This window comes from Haliotis rubra, unplaced genomic scaffold, assembly GCF_003918875.1.
Source record: "Haliotis rubra isolate DU_JTF1 unplaced genomic scaffold, ASM391887v1 Scf1570, whole genome shotgun sequence".
NCBI lineage: Eukaryota > Metazoa > Mollusca > Gastropoda > Lepetellida > Haliotidae > Haliotis > Haliotis rubra.
In genome coordinates, this window is record NW_025765526.1 from 48303 (window position 1) to 71258 (window position 22956).

Consider the following 22956-nt stretch of genomic DNA (forward strand, 5'->3'; position numbering starts at 1 on the left):
GTATCGGAAGCTTTAAAGCAAGGTGTATTTTTACCCAGCTACTCATTCACAAGCTAGATACAGGTGTTTCCCACAGAGTTTGTCCAAATGTTGACAAATATACATTATGAAAGGGTGTTAATATAATTCATACTATTATTACATATAATACATAACAAACAGGAAACGACAAAAAAAAAACCCAACCCAAAACAAACAACAACAACAATAACAATAACAACAATAACAATAACAATAACAACAAACAAACAAACCAAACAAACAAACAAAAACAAAAACAACAACAACAAAAGACAAAAACCAAACGACAAAAGGACACGATTACACAATGCCATTTTAGAAAGTGGTCAAATGTAACCTATGTTATATTTGGGATTACATTTTCTTAGTAAATTACAAATTCTAAACAAAAGGACAGACAGACAGAGAAAAGCAAACAAACGAGTCGAAAGTCTCAAAACTTGACAATTATACAAGCAGCACTCGAAATATTAAGCGAACAAACGGACGGACAGAGACAAACAAACAAACAAACATGCGGCATTGGAGGTAATAAGCGCCAAGGACAACCCCAACGCGCCGGGGGAACTAATTAACAACCATGCACAACAATTTGTTGTCAATGAACGAGCGGTTTTGAAAAAACAGGTTCCAACGTTTCATAGATTATTTTTCGTAATAGTTCCTCTGCAAATATAGTCCTCTTCCGTTTTCTGTAAGGAATGGACCAGAAAGTGTTGAATATCACGTGGAACTCAGTCTCAAAATAGCTTCGCTTGCAAATACATAATTAGGTCGGTGGGGGTAGCCAAGTGGTTAAAGCGTTCGCCAATCACAGGTTCGATTCCCAGCGAGGGTACAATGTGTCAAGCGCATATTCATGGTGTCCCTTGCGGCGATATTGCTCGGACATGCCATACAGCGACGTAAAAACACCCCCACTCACTGCTAATACACATGTACTTTACTAAGTGGTTAGAAAGTTGGCGAGAGGGTTTTATTTGAGCAGAACGCTTATAAAATACGGCGAGTACGGTACCCATCATATTTTCAAAATCTGTTGATTGATAAGTGAGTGAGTTGGTTGCCATAAAATATATTGCAGACATATCCGTGTGATCACGCACGTCACTCCAGGGTCCAGCCGTTAACACGTAGGAATGAAGTCCTACGTGATGAGTAATTGTGGCAACATCCCACGTGACACAGTGATGACTGACAACCGGGATCGGGTTAAAGGTGTGTCTCTGTGTAAAGTTTGCTGGCTTTCACGACCTAGAGGGCATTTTGTTTGTGGATAATTACATTTTATGTGATAGTTAAATACGAATGCAAGGTTTGGTTTGAAAACCTACAACTTTGCGCCTAAAAGGATTATTTTTACCAAATTATGAACCGTCAAATTGCAAGAAATACTAGAAAGAGAGTGAGTGAGTGAGTGAGTTTAGTTTTACGCCGCACTCAGCAATATTCCAGCAATGTGGTGGCTGTAAAACACTAGAAAGAATACGAAAACATCGTGATATATATAGTGAAACAATGTATTAAAAAACAAACAAAGACAGAACAAAACAGTAAAGACATTCCTACCCCCAACTCCCCCAAAACAAAAACATAAATAAAACATACCCATCCCCGCCCTAAAACATCAATCAAACAAAACAAACCCTAAACAAACAAACAAAAAACAGCAACACTAAAACAAATACATGTACAAAACACACACAAAAACCGGAGACGAGAAAAAGATCACATGCAACATGCAAGTAACAGAATTCATGGCATGAATGAACATTCCCTTTTATCTCGTGACATTGTTACAGAGAAGGCTGTGTGTACCCGCCTTTCTGAACACCTGAAGAAACACAAGCTGCTTGACAAACATCAATCTGCATATCGACCCAAACCATTCCACTGAAACAGCACTAATAAAAGTCACCAATGACATTCTAACAGAAGTAGATAAAGGAAACGTATCAGCGCTGGTTCTTCTAGATCTTTTAGTGGTCTTCGACACTATTGACCATCACACGTTGTTGTCAAGAATGGAAAGTGACCTGAAAGTCAAGGGTACTGCTCTTTCATGGTTTCAATCCTACCTAAGTAGTTATGATTGAGAGCAAAACATCAAGTCCCACAGATCTCAGAAGTGGTGTCCCCCAATGTTCCGTGCTAGGACCAGTGCTGTTCTCTATGTACACTACACCACTGGGAAGAACAGCAGCCAAGCACAAAGTCAACCAACATCAATATGCAGATGAGAACCAAATCTCTTCTTCATTCCCTACCACGGAAGCCCTGCCATCTTTGGACTCTCTTTCGGAATCCTGCAATGACATTCAGACATGGATGACTAAGAACCTATTGAAACGTAATGAAAGTAAAACAGAATTCCTGCTTATTGGATCAAAAGCAAAACTTTCCAAATTTGACAAGCCATCTTTCTGAATAGGAAATACTACCATAGACCCAACCCCGAAGGTCAAGAACCTAGGGGTTATTCCCGATGAAAATCTGAAAATGGACAAGCACATCTGCAACATCATTAGCACGACTCATATGAATCTCAGGAACATTAGAAAACACCGCAATTATCTCAGTGCTGATGCTACTTCAAAACTTGTTCTATCTCTGGTCATGTCCCGAGTAGATTACTGCAACAGCCTTCTCAACAACGACAACCAAGATCAGCTACGTCGCCTTCAAGCCCCCCAAAACACTGCTGCAAGAATCATTACAAAATCTACCGTCTTCGGTCACATTACTCCAATACTAAAAGATTTACACTGGCTACCAATCACCGCAAGAATTTACTACAAACCTATTGTAATGACGTACAAGTGTCTCAAAGGAATGGCCCCGAACTACCTCGCAGAGTTACTGCCCCAGTATCAGCCTCCACGCTCACTGAGATCACAAAACCAAAGGCTAGAGACATCATGACCAACTTTGGCAAAAAGTCGTTCGCTTTCAATGCAGCAATGAAGTGGAATGCTCTGCGTTTGAACTCAAAACCAGCGCGTCACTAACATATTTTAAGACTGCCCTCAAAACATATCTTTTCAAGTGTCATTTTCCATTTTAAGCGTACAGAGCATTTACTAGTGAATGATGCGCTATATAAATGCAATTATTATTATTGTTAGTATGAAAAGTATGAAGACGGGGTCGAATAGGTCTCAGCAAATATTCAAAGCACAAAAGGCCATAGAACGCTAAATTGGAAGGCTCGCTGATTCACATTGTCCAATTGCGCAGATCGATTTGCTGTTGAAAGGTCAAAGACCGCCGATATTTAACCATTAAACAATGAAAAAACAATACTAACCATAAAATGCTAAATTGACAGAGGGATTTGTAAATATTGCGACTTTTAACCATTAAAAATCTCCATCAATACACGCTTGTTGTATTAGGCGAATATACACTTGTTCCTTTGAGGCGACTAACGGGATCGCGTGGTCAGACTGGATGACGTATTTGTGCATGTCATTGTTTCCAAGTTTCGTAGATCGATGCTCACGATGTTATTCACTGCCACTATCCATGCATGAATCCCCCCACACCCGGTCTATAAACGCACTATCCATGCATGAATTCCCTGATCCCCTGATCTATAAACCGCCACTATCCATCACTATCCATGCATGAATTCCCCTGATCTATAAACCGCCACTATCCATCACTTCCCTGATCTATGACCGCCCTATGATCTATAAACCTTTGATCCACTATCCATGCATGAATTCCCCCTGATCTATAAACCGCCACTATCCATCATATCCATCCTGCCACTATCCATCACTATCCATGCATGAATTTCCCCTGATCTATAAACCGCCACTATCCATCACTATCCATGCATGAATTCCCCTGATCTATAAACTGCCACTATCCATGCATGCCTTCCCCCTGATCTATAAACCGCCACTATCCATGCATGAATCCACCCCCTATCTTTATAAACCGCCACTATCCATCACTATCAATGCATGAATTCCCCTGATCTATAAACCGCCACTATCCATCACTATCCATGCATAAACTGCCCCTATCCCCCTGATCTATAAACCGCCACTATCCATCACTATCCATGCATGACTTCCCCTGATCTATAAACCGCCACTATCAACACTATCCATGCATGAATTCCCCCTGATCTATAAACCGCCACTATCCATCACTATGATCTATGAATCCACCCCCATCCCCCGATCTATAAACCGCCACTATCCATCACATCCATGCATCAATTCCCCTGATCTATAAACCGCCACTTTCCATGCATGACTTCCCCTGATCTATAAAAACTATCCATCACTATCCATGCATGAATTCCCCTGATCTATAAACTGCCACTATCCATCACTATCCATGCATGAATCCACCCCCACCCCGGGTCTATAAACCGCCACTTTCGATCACTATCCATGCATGACTTCCCCCTGATCTATAAACTGCCACTATCCATTGCATGAGATTCCCTCTGACCTATAAACCACCACTATGCATCACTATCCGTGCATGAATCCACCACCACCCCATATAGACCGAATACTGCTCCATGCGCCTTCCCTGATCTATAAACTGTTAACTATCCATGTCATATGAATTACCATGATCTATAAACTTCCGCCACTATTTGTGCATAAATCACCCTAGCTTGATAACATAGTATAAACGGAATCGAATGCTCAAGCTCGCCTACTTGATTGATGTATGTCATCGTATTCCAATTGCACAGATCGATACTCTTGGTGTCAATCACTGGATTGCCTGACTAGAATATTTGAAAGACCACCGTCATATAGATGGAATACTGCTGAGTGCGCCTTCACTAAATAAACAATGTTAATCTTCTGTTTGTCATAACATACCATGTATATTATACTTCTCACCATTTGTTATAGTCACTTTTAGCTTGATAACATGTAAGAATCTACACGGAAACGTCGCTCTGTGCAATAAACAAGAAGTTGTCATCCACAAAGTTTTATGTTTCATTTCAAGGTTAGTTAATCAACCAACTAACAAACTTAAGGGATTAATGTACAGTGAGCGGGTAATGTTTTACTCCTCTGTTCAAAGAATAACAACTTGTATGCAGCCTTCCAGGATGTAACACTTTATTGTTAGTACATTATATTTCATTACATGGTTCTGCTGGTCAAACAGATCCGAAGTTTTATCCAAAGGGGTTACCAGAGGTACCAAACTTGACCAGATGGTAGTTGTCCGCATTGCCGATGTAGCCATTACTCAGAGTTTTTGCGAGGGTCAGTTTGATTGGAGCATGCCCACATAACTGGGTGATAAACTGAAACGAGATAGCTGATTGGTCAGAGTACAGATATACGCCTTCATCAACATATTCGGCATCACGTCATTGTACTGGTCCACCGGTGAAGATCCGGGTTAGAATTGGTCTTCAGTCACCCATGCTTGTCGTAAGACTAACGGGATGGTGTGGTCAGGCTCGCTGACTTGGTTGATACATCTCATGGGATCACTGGATTGTCTGGAAACCCGCCGTCATATAGCTGGAATATTGCTGTGTGAAGCGTTAAAGACGGAACAAACAAACTGTTCGTGCCATATTCTAACAACTAGTGTCATAACAGGTGATACAGTTACACTTTTACGCCTTCATCACCATATTCGTATGGCATTATGTCAGCGTCATTATTGGGATATATACGGTTCAATCTATTATTTATCTCTTGTACTGTCACTGCGTAACAAGCCGTATTTCCATATACGAAAAGCCCCGCCAAACAATACAAACACATTTGAATAACAGTTGTCAGTTATTTACCTCAAATCCATGGGCGGTGCATCCCGTGAATATCCCCGCCATCCCACGCTCGTCTTGTACGTAGAAGCCGAACTCAAATGTCGCCACTGGTGTGTACATGGGGATCTGACAGCAGATGTCTATCACCTACAACAGCAAGGGAACATGTGAAACCCATGCTCATTTCCTCTAGTACGTTCATACTTGACATCCCGATGGCGATGCTCGTTTTCCCTGGTAGATTAGTGATGAGAATAGGTTCCAATACTTAATTCTTGTTCCCCCGATGGTTAGAATAGGTTTCCCAACCCAAAGCAGGTTCTCCTTGTAGATTAGTGATGAGAATAGGTTCCAATACTTAATTCTTGTTCCCCGATGGTTAGAATAGGTTTCCCAACCCAAAGCAGGTTCTCCTTGTAGATTAGTGATGAGAATAGGTTCCAATACTTAATTCTTGTCCCCCGATGGTTAGAATAGGTTTCCCTAACCAAAGCAGAGTTCTCCTTGTAGATTAGTGATGAGAATAGGTTCCAATACTTAATTCTTGTTCCCCGATGGTTAGAATAGGTTTCCCAACCCACTGCAGGTACCCCCCCCCGAACTCGCATTCCCCTTATAGATTCGGAATAGGTTCCAACACGCCACATCTGTGGTATGACCAAAGTTTGAAGATATCCAGGTAACCATTGGTAATACCGACATCCAAGGCAAATGGTGTATGTTTTCAGGCGTATGTTTTGAGAGTTTAAGTTATGTTTACGATTCAAAGAGGGACTGAATATGGTTTTAATGTCGGTTCTTCACAGGTATGAACTAACTGTCCTGGGCGTGGAGTGAGTATGGTTTGAAGCTTCTTTTAGTGATCTTTCAGCAATGTCTCTGCGGGAACACCAGAAATGGATAGTGGAATGACGATCCATCGCTTTAACCACTAGGCAACACAACCGTCCCACTTACAAATTATTGGGGCGTAAGGATAGCCTAGTGATTAAAGCGTTCGTTCGAAGACGCGGGTTCGATTGTACATGGTTACAATGTGTGAGGCCCATTTATGGCGTATTACAGGAATATTGCTGAAAGCGGCGTAAAACGATACTCGCAATACTCACTCACTACAGATTAGGATTAGGAAAAAAAGCAGCAAAAGTGTTGCGTTTATTTAGACTGGTCCAGCTGCAGGATGTGCTGACTCACCTTTGGGCCTGCGGTCCAGGATGATAGGTCCGGAGAGGAACACAGGCTGTACATCAGGGCCTCGGACCTGCCAGCTACGCCGTTAGGACATTTCCCTGCAGTGGGGCTGGTCACGGGGGTGTGATTTTGCATGGCTGCCAAAACCAGCAAACTGTTACATTTCGGGACCGATCCCTGGAGGGCTGAAACAATGAGGAAACAAAACAACTGGTTCACCCTTTGTTCACGGAGAGATGGGACAACGAGGAAACTAAACAACTGGTTCTCCAAATTGGGCAGATACATGAAACATAGGGTAAGGTAAAAATACCTTCAAAGAGTAGGTCACAAATATCTAAAAACATAGGTTAACTAAAACATAGGTTGACTTTAAGAATTAGGTCATAAATGTCATTCCAAAAATTGGTAGACAGGTAAAACATGGGTTAGCTTATATAGTTTTAGTAGACAATTAAAAAATAGGTTAGCTAAATGCTCACTGTGAAGAGACACTGTCTCCATCGTCTCTTGCATTGCGACAGAAACGGTCATATATGCGATACTGCAGTAATAGGTAGCGGCGTCGTCGTCGACAAGATTCCTCAGTTGAAGCTCAAGGGAGCCCCTGCTACCGGAAATGGAGCCTTTGGGGGTCATTCGAGACCGAAGAGTTTGGTTGACGATATCCACGTGGGATGCCATCACTGTGACGCGTGCCATTACAGACTTATAAGAACCTGTCTTTCCTATCTCGATTGCAAAGACCTGAGTTATTCCCTGTTCGGTAGGGCGACAGCTCAAGGTCATGGAGGTCGTTTGGTTGCCGCCGCACATCTCCAACTCCAGGGGGGTTACGGTGAAAGACGCGGCATGACCTGGGCAGGAGAAAGAATTAGTGAGTTTGGTTTAACACCGCTTTGAACAGATTTCACTGTCATCTTAGCGTGACAGCTTGATGTCGTATGACAGCCAGAGGCCATGCAGGCACATTTACCTGTTAAGTGAAACAAAGGAAGAAACATATTCATGGCGAACATGGATTCGAACCCATGATCGTGGGTTACTGGCTCTCCTAAGGGCCGCAACTCTGCTCTCAGTCAATTGTGAATCTAAAATCTGCCAGGTAAAAGAAAGTCAACGTATATATACTCACCAAAATTCATAGTATCCAATGACATAAATCTTTTTGGAAAAAAATATAATTAATTACGAACGTGTCCGGAGCCATATCGTCACAAGAAACCAATGTCAATGGAAGGAATATTTCATAGATGTGTCTGAGTTAACACATATCACACTGTTCAACAGGCAGATAAATGTATTGAAAATCAGGATTCTCTAATATACATGTATGGTTTCTGCAGTGATGATGCTGATAACATCTCATACAGAGATCTGATGCAAGAAGAGGCTGAAGCGACCGTAAAAGATCTCACGAGAAGCCGTGGTATTTCGACCGAGGTGATACAAAGCAATTACTTTCAATCAGATCCTCTTCGCACTTAAATAAAATTGCAATAACACTTTGACGACGTGAATATATCTAGCGGAACGGCAACATGTCGGGGCTAAAAACAGTTCGTTATATCAGCCAATTCGTTATAAACGAGTTCGTAATAAACGTAGTTTACTGCACGTACGTTAACTCCATCAACCCTCCATACATTTTTGTCGATATATCAACATACATACTTCAGGGACAGGGGCCCGAAAAACAAAACGTTCGTAGCACTATGCCTTCCGTAAGCCAATGATAAAAAGTATGGGGATACGATATGTCGTAACTTTACGAACCCATTGTGGATCAGGACCCAGAAAAATAACTGCTAAGTGCTAGTATCCAAGTCCTGAAAGTCCCAATCGTACCAGACAGGGAATGTGTGCTGAGACGTCCTTACCACTACACATCCCTGCCAGACAAGACTAGAATATTGTCCGTACAATAATTGTGGTGCGCCTGTGGAAGATGCTAACCATTTCTTTTTAAAATGTCCAAAATTTGTCAGCTGCCTTTTTTGATCTGAAGCAAGACTTTGAACTATCAAAAGTTCACTTAGACATTGATATCATTCTTTGCTGCAACCCTGCTATGCCAAATACCATGAATGAAAGTATTTTTAGACATGCGTATAATTACATTGTACGACTGACTGACTGAGTTTAGTTTTACGCCGCTTTTAGCAATATTCCAGCAATATCACGGCGGGGGACACCAGAAATGGGCTTAACACATTGTGCCCATGTGGGGAATCGAACCCGGGCCTTCGGCGTGACGAGCCAACGCTTTAACCACTAGGCTACCCCACCGCCCCCCATTGTACGAAGTACGGCTTCGATTAATGAATAATATGTCTTAATATTATTATGTCCATTCATTACGTCCATTCATTATTGTTCATGTTTCTGATGTGAGCGGGCGGTAAAAAGTTACATAACTTGTGCCCAATCCATTTCAACATTGAATAAAATATATTCAAACAAACAATTGTTCGCGACATACTCACTCAAAAGATCACACTTACCTGGACTTATTGTTAGAGTTCCGATTGTAAAGACAAGGAGACACAGAGCCACATCCGCCATTGCTGCTACGATCGACAGGGAACCAAAGTCAAAGATAAGCGTATTACTTGTAAAATGGTTTCATGAACTACAGGAACGTTTTAAAACAACATAAAAGTATCGCTCAAGTTTTAAACAGATTCAGACAAGAAACTTTCCTTTCAGGATTAAGTTAAAGTCAGTCAAATTGCACAAAGTTGATATGGAATAAACTATATAAAATGTGATATAGATTTAATTCTTATTCTTAACAAGAATGGACACTCCTATCTATGTCCTGTTTTAATTTTTGAGGATTTAAAAATATATATGAGAACAACCAGCTGCAGACATTGATAACGTTTTTGTTTCATATGTGTAGATGTAGTGAGCGAGTGAGTGTGGCTTCACGTCGGTGTTAGCACGAGTCCAGGTCCCGATCCACAAGTGTTCGTGACCATACAGATGAAGGCGTGTCTAACGTCTTTCACTCACGACCATACAGATGAAGGCGTGTCTAACGTCTTTACTCATGACCATACAGATGAAGGCGTGTCTAACGTCTTTATTTACGACCATACAGGTGAAGGCGTGTCTAACGTCTTTACTCATGACCATACAGGTGAAGGTGTGTCTAACGTCTTTACTCATGACCATAGAGGTGAAGGCGTGTCTAACGTCTTTCACTCCAATCCATACGGATGAAGGCGTGTCTAACGACTTTCACTCACATCCATACAGGTGTGTCTAACGACTTTCATTCACAACTATACAGGCGAAGGCGTGTCTAACGTCTTTACTCATGACCATACAGGTGAAGCCGTGTCTACCGTCTTTACTCATGACCATACAGGTGAAGGTGTGTCTAACGTCTTTCACTCACATCCATACAGGTGAAGGCGTGTCTAACGCCTTCCACTCACGACCATACAGGTGAAGGCGTGTCTAACGTCTTTACTCATGACCATACAGGTGAAGGCGTGTCTAATGTCTTTCACTCACATCCATAGAGGTGAAGGCGAGTCTAACGTCTTTACTCACGACCATACAGACGAAGGCGTGTCTAACGTCTTTACTCATGACCATACAGGTGAAGGCGTGTCTAATGTCTTTCACTCACATCCATAGAGGTGAAGGCGTGTCTAACGTCTTTACTCATGACCATACAGGTGAAGGCGTGTCTAACGTCTTTCACTCCCATCCATACGGGTGAAGGGGTGTCTAACGTCTTTACTCACGACCATACAGATGAAGGTGTGTCTAACGTCTTTACTCATGACCATAGAGGTGAAGGCGTGTCTAACGTCTTTCACTCCAATCCATACGGATGAAGGCGTGTCTAACGACTTTCACTCACATCCATACAGGTGTGTCTAACGACTTTCATTCACAACTATACAGGCGAAGGCGTGTCTAACGTCTTTACTCATGACCATACAGGTGAAGCCGTGTCTACCGTCTTTACTCATGACCATACAGGTGAAGGTGTGTCTAACGTCTTTCACTCACATCCATACAGGTGAAGGCGTGTCTAACGCCTTCCACTCACGACCATACAGGTGAAGGCGTGTCTAACGTCTTTACTCATGACCATACAGGTGAAGGCGTGTCTAATGTCTTTCACTCACATCCATAGAGGTGAAGGCGAGTCTAACGTCTTTACTCACGACCATACAGACGAAGGCGTGTCTAACGTCTTTACTCATGACCATACAGGTGAAGGCGTGTCTAATGTCTTTCACTCACATCCATAGAGGTGAAGGCGTGTCTAACGTCTTTACTCATGACCATACAGGTGAAGGCGTGTCTAACGTCTTTCACTCCCATCCATACGGGTGAAGGGGTGTCTAACGTCTTTCACTCACATCCATACAGGTGTGTCTAACGACTTTCATTCACAACTATACAGGCGAAGGCGTGTCTAACGTCTTTACTCATGACCATACAGGTGAAGGCGTGTCTAACGTCTTTCACTCAAATCCATACAGGTGAAGGCGTGTCTAACGCCTTCGACTCACGACCATACAGGTGAAGGCGTGTCTAACGTCTTTACTCATGACCATAGAGGTGAAGGCGTGTCTAACGTCTCCCACTCACGACCATACAGGTGAAAGCGTGTCTAACGTCTTTACTCATGACCATAGAGGTGAAGGCGTGTCTAACGTCTTTACTCATGACCACACAGGTGAAGGCGTGTCTAACGTCCTTCACTCACATCAATACAGGTGGAGGCGTGTCTAACGTCTTTCACTCACGACCATACAGATGAAGGCGTGTCTAAAGCATTCTACTCACAATCATACTGATGAATGCGTGTCTAACGACTTTCACTCTCATCCATACAGGTGAAGGCGTGTCTAATAACTTTCACTCACATCCATACAGGTGGAGGCGTGTCTAATGTCTTTCACTCACATCCATACAGGTGGAGGCGTGTCTAACGTCCTTCACTCACATCCATACAGGTGGAGGCGTGTCTAACGTCTTTCACTCACGACCACACAGATGAAGGCGTGTCTAAAGCATTCTACTCACAATCATACTGATGAATGCGTGTCTAACGACTTTCACTCTCATCCATACAGGTGAAGGCGTGTCTAATGTCTATCACACAAAGAAGATCAGACGTGCTTCTGAGAAACAGTGGCGTTCTACAAAGTTAGAAGCTCACCGTCAAATCTTCAAAAAAGCTCGAAATGATGTCAATGATGCCTTGAAACTAGCTATCAAGAGCATCAAGCAGAGTAAAAACAACTTCAAACAGATGTTCGCTCTGGTGAATAACTTACTTGCACCTAAGTCTAACTATAACCTTCCCGATCATGACGACAAAGAGGAATTGGCTGGGAGATTTGCTGAATTCTTCCACACCAAGATTCACTCCATTCGACAGGAACTGGAACTGAAACGCCAAGTTCACGACATCACTACACTGGAGTCTTTCGACAGTGTTTCAACAATGAATTCTCTCAACTGCGCCACCTCTGGAGAGGTTCGAGACGTAATCATCAAGTCCAAAACCAAATCATCTTCACTTGACCCAATTCCAACATGTCTCACAAAGTCTATAATTGACCATCTTGCTGAACCAATCCTGGATATCATCAACACATCCCTCGTCTCCGGTATAGTACCAAGTGCCTTCAAGCATGCCCTTGTGACACCAATTCTGAAGAAACCAACACTTGATCCAGAGGACTTGAAGAGCTTTAGGCCGGTATCTAATCTGTCATTTTCATCGAAGTGTCTGGAAAGAATTGTTGCTAAGAGGCTCCTTGATCATTTTCACGCTAACAATCTCTTGGAAATTTATCAGTCAGCATATAAATCTAAACACTGCACAGAGACAGCTCTTATGTACATTCACAACGATATCATGACTGCAATGGACCATCAGCAAGTTACTCTTCATATTCTCCTGGACTTATCAGCGGCTTTCGATACCATCGATCACTGTATCCTCTTCAGGCGGCTAGAGACCATCGTTGGACTCACAGGAACGGCACTGCAGTAGGTAAAATCGTATCTTTCTTCTCGGTCAGTAAAGTCAGTAAAGATCGGTGACAAAATCTCAGTACCATCATTGGTTCGCTATGGAGTGCCACAGGGTTCTGTTCTGGGACCCCTTCTCTTCAGCTTGTACATTCTACCAATTGGAGACATCGTGAGAAGTCATACCCTAAAATTCCATCTCTACGCTGACGATAATCAGTTGTATATTTCCATCAAACCATCAGAAGTTTCACAAGGAGTTCATAAGATCGAACTCTGCATAATGGATATCCGGGAATGGATGGCTGTCAACTATTTGAAGTTGAACGACGGCAAGACTGAGTTCCTTGCCATAGGCTCACGGCAACAGCTGCAGAAGATGCCACTTGGAATCACACTCAAGATAGGAACTGAGGCTGTGAAGACCTCAAACTCAGCCAGAAATCTGGGAATCATCTTCCAGTCCAACATGTCCCTAGATGAATATGGCAAGTCCCTCTGCAAGTCATGTTTCTTTCACATCTACAACATCGGCAAGATCCGCAACTTCCTAGACACTGAGACAACAAAGCTCCTAATGCAAACACTTGTAATCTCAAAGCTGGACTATTGCAACTCACTCTTTTGCAACACGGCATCTTCAACACTTTCTAAATTGCAGAAAATTCAAAACGCAGCAGCTCGTGTGGTCTCTCGAACCCATCGCCATGACCATATATCGCCAGTTCTGAAATCCTTTCACTGGCTTCCAGTAAAGTACAGGATCTACTTCAAGATTCTGCTACTGACTCATAACTGCCTCTACGATGACCAGTCCTGTGACTACCTTCGCCAGCTTGTACATCTGCATGTACCCACCAGAGCTCTCAGATCAATAGATACGTTAAGACTAACACAGACAAGCACTAAAACATCAGTGGGTGATAGAGCCTTTTCTGTAGCAGCACCAGCTCTGTGGAACAATCTTCCAGTCACCCTCAGACAAACTGAGTCCCATTCACAATTCAAGAACTTGCTCAAAACCTACTTCTTCAAGATGGCTTCTGAATAGAACTCTTTTCACACTTATTGTGTTTTAACGATGTATGCAGCGCCGTTGAGCATCCATGATGGAAACTAGGCGCTATACAAGCCATTTATTATTATTATTATTATTAACCATACAGGTGAAGGCGTGTCTAACGTCTTTCACTCACAACCATACAGGTGAAGGCGTGTCTAACGTCTTTCACTCACAACCATACAGGTGAAGGCGTGTCTAACAACTTTCACTCACAATCATAGAGGTGAAGGAGTGTCTAACGTCTTCCACTCACGACCATACAGATGAAGGCGTGTCTCACGTCTTTACTCGTGACCATCCAGGTGAAGGTGTGTCTAACGTCTTTCACTCACTTCCATACAGGTGAAGGCGTGTCTAACGTCTTTCACTCACAACCATACAGGTGAAGGCGTGTCTAACGACTTTCACTCACAATCGTACAGGTGAAGGCGTGTCTAACGTCTTACACTCACAACCATACAGGTGAAGGCGTGTCTAACGACATTACTCATGACCATACAGGTGAAGGCGTGTCTAACGTCCTTTAGTCACGACCATACAGGTGAAGGAGTGTCTAACGACTTTAACTCACGACCATACATATGAAGGCGTGTCTAACATCTTTACTCATGACCATACAGGTGAAGGCGTGTCTAACGTCTTTACTCACAACAATACAGGTGAAGGCGTGGCTAATGTCTTTCAATACAATCATACAGGTGAAGGCGTTTCTAATGTCTTTCAGTCACAACCATACAGATGAAGGCGTGTGTAATGTCTTTCACTCACAACCATACAGGTGAAGGCGTGTGTAATGTCTTTCACTCACAACCATACAGGTGAAGGCGTGTCTAACGTCTTTACTCACAACAATACAGGTGAGGGCGTGGCTAATGTCGTTCACTCACAACCATACAGGTGAAGGCGTTTCTCATGTCTTTCACTCACAACCATACAGGTGAAGGCGTGGCTAATGTCGTTCACTCACATCCATACAGGTGAAAGCGTTTCTAATGTCTTTCACTCACAACCATACAGGTGCAGGCGTGTCTAATGTCTTTCACTCACAACCATATAGGTGAAGGCGTGTGTAATGTCTTTCACTCACATCCATACAGGTGAAGGTGTGTCTAATGTCTTTCACTCACATCCATACAGATGAAGGCGTGTCTAACGACTTTCACTCACATCTATACAGATGAAGGCGTGTGTAATGTTTTTCACTCACAACCCTACAGGTGAAGGCGCGTCTCACGTCTCGATAAGAAAGAGAACACCAAGCTCACTGAAATTGATAACATGACTCCTTGAATTAGTTTCCGTGTTTTATTGGACTTTATCATACGTCCTTCATCCGACGATAGTCGAGCCCTGAACCTGCAACACGTGGTAGTTATTGGCATCCTCCACGAACCCCCCTGCGTTCGTCTTCGTGAGGTTGACGATCATTGGTGGATGTCCACAAAGCTGAACCGCCATCTGCCAACAGAAGGGCATGGATGAACTACCCACCTCCCTGGTGTCGTATTTCGATTACATTTATCTATTTCACACTCACTGAACCACATGATCCCCCCTTTCGCCCAACTCTTTCTGTAACGTGAAAGCCCAAATTGAAGCAAGTCTTGATTTCCTAAATTGCATGGTCTGAATCTCCGACCTCACTAGTCCTCCTTTTCAGTAAATGTACAGGCCACCGCCATATAGTAGGAATAGTGCTGAGTGCGGCGTCAAATAGACAGTTTAAATGGATTTATTTGTATCTATGACAAATACATATTTCCGGAGACTAAGCATTAGCACCCCCCACTTGATGCATGCTACCGCCTCATCTTGTCACCCGTGAAGATCTGGTTTAGAATTGGTCTTCAGCAATCCATGCTTGTCGTAAAAGCCGACTAACGGGATCGGGTGGTCAGACTCACTGACTTGGTTGACACACGTCATCGTATCCCACATTTCGTAGATCGATGCCCATGCTGTAGATCACTGTATTGTGTGGTCCAGACTCGACTATTTACAGACAGCCGACATATAGCTGGAATACATAGGCGCATCCAGAGGAGGGGTCGGGGTGCCTCTGGGGCTGGGGGTGGTTTCATGGGTACACCCCACCCCCTTTTGTCCTGAAAGTGTATTAAATGACAATTGAAACTCTCATGAAAACGCGTGAAAATGAACTGGGTACCCCTCTTTCTCAACCCTGCAATATTGCTGAGTGCGGGGTTAAACAACCAACCAACCCCATCTTGTGACGTATGCTTCTCACCGAAAATCCTTGATCCGTGCAGCCAAGGAAGACACCCGAGATGCTATGTTCGTCCTCCACGTATATCCCAAACACAAAAGTTGCAACGGGGGTGTAGGCCGGTACCATGCAGCATATGTCTACTACCTGTGAGTGAGTGAGTGATATCATATCAATCACATTGCACGTTACTAAATACACTGTATAAACGTGAAAAAACCACATAACAAGTCAGATGAATTGTGAATCATTGTACGATGTCATCAAACGGGGGCACTCTGTGACGTCTCAGTTAACATCATGCTGCCTAAAACTCGTCATAAAATATAGAAATGCGATTTTATTTAAGTTTAAAATTACAATTCATTTGTAAAAACCATTTTCTCTTGAAACAAGGAATTGGAATTTCGTGTAACCATAGATGCTTTTAGTGTGTCTTTTCACTTTCACACGAGAAAATTCGGATCGGCTGAAAAGTAGGTCATTGTCTGAATTGGTTCATGAGACTCATGTTTCGGTTTGAAACAAAAATCATTGCCACGCTTTCTTTTTCTCGTTTTGGACTGAGATCAGAACCAGAAGGAGTCCTACCTTAAGACCAGGATGCCATTGGTCTACATCCGGGACGTTGCAGTAACTAAGGACGAGAGCCTCGGACCTGTCAGCTGCCCCATCCGCGCATCTGCCGGCCTTACCATGGCTTGTTAAAGCCTTTTGTTGGACCGCCCAGTCGATGTTGCTTCTGGTGCAGCCTGGAGCTTGTGTCCTCAAGGCTGAAGTCATAACACGCAGCATCAGATATCGAATTTAACATTGTCCACTTGTTTCGCCCGGAACATGGATTGATGAACCCTCCATTTTAGTTAATGGTCCCTTAGGCGGATGACATTAGAAGATACATAACCCATATCTCACAAGGGAGTGAACTAACGTATCCTACCGCAAATCTAATTATATTGTAGACATAATTTGTCCAAGTCGGTTTTGGTTGATTAGTTTAACGCCACACTCAGTAATTTTCCAGCTATATGGCGGCGGTCTGTAAATAATCGAGTCTGGACCAGAAAATCCAGTGATCGAGATCATGAGCATCGTTCTAAGCAATTGGGATACGATAACATGTGTCAATCAAGTCAGTGAGCCTGACAACCCGATCCCGGGTCTTACGAGAAGCATGTCCCCCTTTTCTAAAAAAGCTAAGCAATAGTGGCCAAAACATTTAGGTAACGTTCAAGGTCATGGCCGAGACATGAAAGTACCAAGAAAGGGACGGAACTCCAAATTTAACATTTGTTACAAATAGGGAGGTAACTTGGATAAGACGCCACGTTTTGTGGACACTCAATTGTCATGATCAATGTGATGTCCTTGTGAATAGGACAATCGAATAACATTAAGGCATTTTGAAGACTTACTCTTATCGTGGACGTCAATGACGACCTCACTGTAACTCAGAGCCGCGGACATGTATGCGGCGCTGCAGTAATAGTTCTGCAGATCAGCAGTCTCGGGGTTGTTGAGTCTGACTGAGAGGCAACCTTTACCCCAATTGGTTTGAATCAACTTAGATGATAGACGCCTGTCCAGCACTATGAGAGAGTGGTACTGGGCACCAACAATTCTGGCTATAGGGCTGTTATCGCCCCCGATCGTCTTCCTCCCCAATTCAATGCTGAATACGTCCGAGACTGACGCTGTGACCCTGCAGTCGAACTCGATTCTGCTTGTCTTGGCGGCTCCACACATGGTGATCTCTGAGGGGGTGACCGTAAACGTCAAACCGGTCCCTGGGGATACACAACGGTGAATATATACACATTGACAGGTCTAGCTATCCCGAGTCATGCCGTTTACACCGTATTGTTTCAGGACTTATTGAAATTTATTGTGCACATCAGCAGAGGTCTGTTCATTTATAACAGATAACAGTACTAAGTGTTGACACCTCGTGTTTTTACTTCTTAGATCTTTGATATTATCTTATTGCTTCATGATAATCCGGACGTTCTCGTAACACTGTCGTACGGTTTAACGGGGTTTTACTGGCTCTCTAGAAGGGTGAGATAGAGAGAATGTCACCCAAGTGTCTTCTAATATCAATTATATCAACACGAGTTGATAAAGTTACAAATATCCGAGGCATGTGAACATGGTACTGCCATTAGACTTGCAGTGCAGCGATGTCATATCATTGTGACGTCATCAAGTACATGACGACACGTCATAGCATTGTCAGGGCATTGTGCAAAATCTACTGTCAAAACTATATCTCCTAGGACATATCGTTTGATCTCACACAAGCGATATCTCCTGTGGAACACAGTTTTGGATGATAAAAACTATCTCACTATCTCCATGTGAACAAGGATGGAATAGCTGACATTATGATATTTTTTAACAAAAACACACTTCACTCCAGCAAATGTGTTTATAAGAATTTACAGTATAAACCATTTACTGCGGTTAAACAGAAACAAGAAACAATCAAAATGTGCCATATATAATTAGAATTCATATGTTACATAAAGAACTCACCGAGTTGGGCCAGGGCACCATTACATAATAGAAGGATTACGAGAGAGACCACGATCATAGAGTCCATTTTGTCAGTGCCCTATTTAGCTGAGCTGATAGCGTGTCTATAGCGTGTTTGGGTATTGTGACACAGGAGTCTTGTGTTGGATATGTAACAAGCCATATATAATTTTACATACTCAACCAGATTAAAAACTTGAGACTAGCAAAATTTAATCTCACAATGTAATTAGTGTGTGAGTTAAATTATGAAAATAGATGTGAATTTTACAGCTGTCGTTTAGGTCACAACATAATTCTTAAAAGTGATGAAAAAGTGATGAAAAGTGATTACCGCATCGTTTTATTGGAAAAGAAATGCAAGACGTTCTATGATCTCCAACGCGAACTTCACACTTATGAAATAGAAGAAGGCAATAACGACCTCCTAAGAAAGCCGTGACGGCAACTCAACATCTTCTCATGAGCAGGAGAACCTGTCGGAACACTCTGACCTCCATTGGTCAACAAGCGTCTGCTAAAACTCTTGCAAGGTGTGGGGTTGGTTCGTCTGTGGCGCACTTCCCAGTTAATCCCGAATGTTCGATCGTGTTCGTGGAAAGGGAACGCCTGTCCATGACGTCAACTCCCCGGCGTTAAGTAAGCAGTACGCTCTTCAGAAGTTCAATATGGGGCGTAGCGTTTTCATGTTGAAATGCCAGTCCAGGATCAAGGACTGGGGTCAAAACATGATCCTGATACTGCATGACAGTAAGATTTCCTCGGAACGAATTGAGACCCCTGGCACAAAACGCTCCTCCAATACTTACGAACTTATCTTAAACGTTGAACATGATGAAATTGCGTCAGGATAGGTTCTGTGTATGGTTGTTCTCTGTATGGTACTTGCAGTGCGCCCTCGATTTCTGATGTCTGTATTAGCCTACGACTTCTGAACAACTGTCTGCGAGTGGAGGTTGCAGTCACAAAACAGTTGCGGAAATGACGTAAAAAGATCTGTAGGCCCCTGTGCATTGTAAAGGTAAAAATTAGGGTCATTACGCAGGTCATCATAAAATTTACATTCAGAGATAAAATGAACTTCATTTGTCCCTGGACTATGCACTTTCTGATGACTACAGAGCAGGTCCGGTTTCACAAAGCGATCGTAGCGATACCACTGTCGTAAGTGCATGTTCAAGTATGGGATCATCTTAGCGCTTTGATCGCTTTGTGAGGGCCAACTTGCACTAAGCTAGCTTAGAGCTACGCTGATCGTAACCCACATACTCTAATATAGGCTTAATATAAGACGGTCTTAGCGCTAAGATCCCTTTGTGCAAGTGGGCCCTTGGCTTGTGCAACTGCTGCAACGGATTCTCCAACGATCACGTTGCTCATTTGTAAGGTGCGTCAAAGTAACATTTTTATAAAACTTCTAATTTTGATGCATTTCTTGTTAGCATTCCAATAAATGCGCAATCGCTAAGGTGATCACGTAACTCGCAACACCTGATTGTATATTTTATGTTTTCAGGTTGGAAGCCAAAACCACGTTCAAATAGCCTACATGCCGTTCCCGTTTGTATGGCACAAGATACTAAACAGAATTATACCCCTTAAGGTTATTACTAGTAATGCGGGTATAACGTTTGTAGTTTGGCTGAGTATACATCAGGTGTCAAGGCTGACTGTGTCGGGAAAGTTCAGCAAAAACGGTGGTATCAGGGTCTGGGCATCTGGGAATCTTGAAGAATTGAACACAAGGCTGGTTCTCACTGAAGGCAACACTACTACAGCGAATATCTTCTGGCAATTACATTGTTTAGGTCAAATGGGCATACACGTATTGTCACTGAAAATATAGGTGTACTTTCTTTTTGACGTCGGTATACACACACACGCACATGAACCGACGTTTCAATTACCGGAAACTGTTCCCTCAAGCCCCGAGTTCACGGACGCATGTACCCACTGAAACCTACAATGTGGTTTCCGGCAGAAATATTGTGGGCCATGAAAGTCAGCAATACCGTTTCTTCAGTAATTTGCCAACATCCATTATTTTGAAGAATGATGTCTATGTCGCGAAGTTCGTAATATTCAGTATCTTGTTGATACAGTTTACGAAGTATCTGACATATTTGTGAAATTCAACACCTTGCTGTTCAGTTTTCCTTCTCGTGACCATCAATCGGATGTGTTCCTGTGTTCTGAAAACAACCTGGAACCGTTCTTAGGAGCTCAATTACTTCATAGAACAAATATTCAGGCTCTCAATTACTTTTTGTCTGAATAAAAATCTATGGTGTAGTAATGTAATTTTAAACACTTTAATACGGTCTATTGTACAGAATGGCCATGTGTTTTTCCTTTGCGAACATCTGTCCTACTTCCTGGATCAAGAAAAGTCAACAATTACAGTGACTGGTGGAGATGTTGGTGGTAGTAGCAAATACTGAGGTTTGATTCCCTTCTTCCTGCACTAGATCAAGAACTGACACTGTGTTTCTTGCAGCAGCAAATTCTTCTTCCAGACCATGCTAAACGAAGACCATACTACCCGGAGACCCCCCTCGTCCCAGGACCTGATCATTCCGAGAGAGTCCCACCCCAGGAACGTTCTTCACCGACGTTCTCACCTGCTACCCGTGAAGGTCCGGGTTAGATATGGTCTTCAGCAAGCCATGCTTGTAAGAGGCAACTAACTGGATCGGGTGGTCAGGCTCGCTGACTTTGCTGACACATGTCATCGTATCTCTTGTGAAGCTTGTGAAGTTGATCGCTGGATTGCCTGGTCCAGCCTCGATTATTTACAGACCGCCGCCATTGAGCTGGAATATTGTTGAGTGTGGCGTTGAACAATAAACAAACAAACCACAGAAAAAATCTGCTTCCTAACGGTATAGTATGAGGACGCTGTTCCACCCTGCCTGTTCTCCCCTGTGGCAACGTTTCACAAAGTGTACTACGTGCATCGTGCCAAGGGCCTCGCAGATATATTCCTTGGTCGTACTGCAAACGGATTTGCGGTTTGCACGCCTCAATACATACCGTTAGAATCTGGGAATTAATTATTTAGTTCATGTATCAAGTACTTAAAGTTAATAGAGAGACACCCATGCTTTTATTCTTTGACGAGCAGTATGCCAGTATTATGTAAATGACATCTGTTGAGAGACTACATCTTCCATTTAAAAATGTGAGTATATCTCCATGCCGAGTTCAGTATCCAATGTCTTGTATGTGACAGTGTGTCTTGAGGGAATTACCTCTTGAGTGAACGAAGGGAAATATCAGCATCAATGTTCCGGAACTTTTGGTACCCAATATATAAACAATAAATGGGATGGGAAGGTTCCTATAGAATGAAACGATTCTTAGTAAGGCTTTTGTGCCGATGGCCTGGAAGCGCAGCCTTATCACAGATAATCTTTGACACGAACTAAAATTACAGTACACAATAGAAAAAGATTAAAGTAAAAACATTAATGCTTGTTTGTTTGTTGTTTAACGCCGTACTTAGCAATACATCCAGCTATACGCCAGCGGTCTGTAAATAATCGAGTCTAGATCAGACAACCCAGTGATTAACAACATTAGCATCGATCTACGCAATAAAGATGCGATGACATGTGACAACCAAGTCGGAAAGCTGACCACCCGATACCGTCGATTATACGACAAGCATGGGTATATTGAAGACAAATTCTAACCCAGATCTTCATGGGTCTATTGAATTACTATCTAATACTAGTTGCCCCATAGCTCTTGAAATGGATAGGGACAATACATACATGGATTTCACTTTTGAGACGTGTGATGAGGCGGACATGCCCACTTCCGGATGCTGGTAGCTATTCAGAAGAAATCAGGACAGACCGCAACTTTTCTACTAGTTCATTTGATGAATATAATGTCCAGTCACTGTGCTCATTAATGTACATACAAAAATATTTTAAAATATATTCTGAATTACGTCTGCTGGGAACATAAAGATAATGCTACGTAGAAAGAAAGAAAAAAAAACTTAGGTTAACTTCAATTCCATGCAGGTCCTATTTATGTAACCACGTCTCTCTTATCTACCAGCCATACAAAGTTTGAGATAACATGGAATGAAGTACATGTTTCCAAACGTCCTGGTACAGG

The 22956-nt window shown here is 42.7% G+C and overlaps 2 protein-coding genes across 2 annotated transcripts; both read right to left on the minus strand.

The window, feature by feature from the left end:
• Positions 1-5107: 5107 nt before the first annotated feature.
• LOC124271097 lies at positions 5108-9585 on the minus strand. Its single transcript, XM_046706168.1, has 5 exons — positions 9490-9585; positions 7468-7842; positions 6989-7170; positions 5816-5941; positions 5108-5317 (listed from the first exon to the last, which is right to left on the minus strand). The coding sequence occupies exons 1-5, from the start codon at positions 9548-9550 to the stop codon at positions 5186-5188; spliced, it is 876 nt and encodes a 291-aa protein (XP_046562124.1). The 5' UTR covers positions 9551-9585; the 3' UTR covers positions 5108-5185.
• Positions 9586-15354: 5769 nt separating this feature from the next.
• LOC124271098 lies at positions 15355-18958 on the minus strand. Its single transcript, XM_046706169.1, has 5 exons — positions 18826-18958; positions 17706-18077; positions 16882-17063; positions 16312-16437; positions 15355-15521 (listed from the first exon to the last, which is right to left on the minus strand). The coding sequence occupies exons 1-5, from the start codon at positions 18890-18892 to the stop codon at positions 15393-15395; spliced, it is 876 nt and encodes a 291-aa protein (XP_046562125.1). The 5' UTR covers positions 18893-18958; the 3' UTR covers positions 15355-15392.
• Between the last annotated feature and the right edge of the window lie 3998 nt (positions 18959-22956).

Bases quoted from the DNA above. Each gene is read 5' to 3' on its own strand.
- LOC124271097 (XM_046706168.1), bottom strand. From the start codon at position 9,550: ATGGCGGATGTGGCTCTGTGTCTCCTTGTCTTTACAATCGGAACTCTA. The intron at 7,171-7,467 runs GTGAGCATTTAG...TCATTGTTTCAG, and splicing joins GGAGACAGTGTCTCTTCACA to CCCTCCAGGGATCGGTCCCG. The intron at 5,318-5,815 runs GTAAATAACTGA...ATCTCGTTTCAG, and splicing joins GCACCGCCCATGGATTTGAG to TTTATCACCCAGTTATGTGG.
- LOC124271098 (XM_046706169.1), bottom strand. From the start codon at position 18,892: ATGGACTCTATGATCGTGGTCTCTCTCGTAATCCTTCTATTATGTAAT. The intron at 18,078-18,825 runs GTGAGTTCTTTA...GTGTATCCCCAG, and splicing joins TGGTGCCCTGGCCCAACTCG to GGACCGGTTTGACGTTTACG. The intron at 17,064-17,705 runs GTAAGTCTTCAA...TTATGACTTCAG, and splicing joins CATTGACGTCCACGATAAGA to CCTTGAGGACACAAGCTCCA.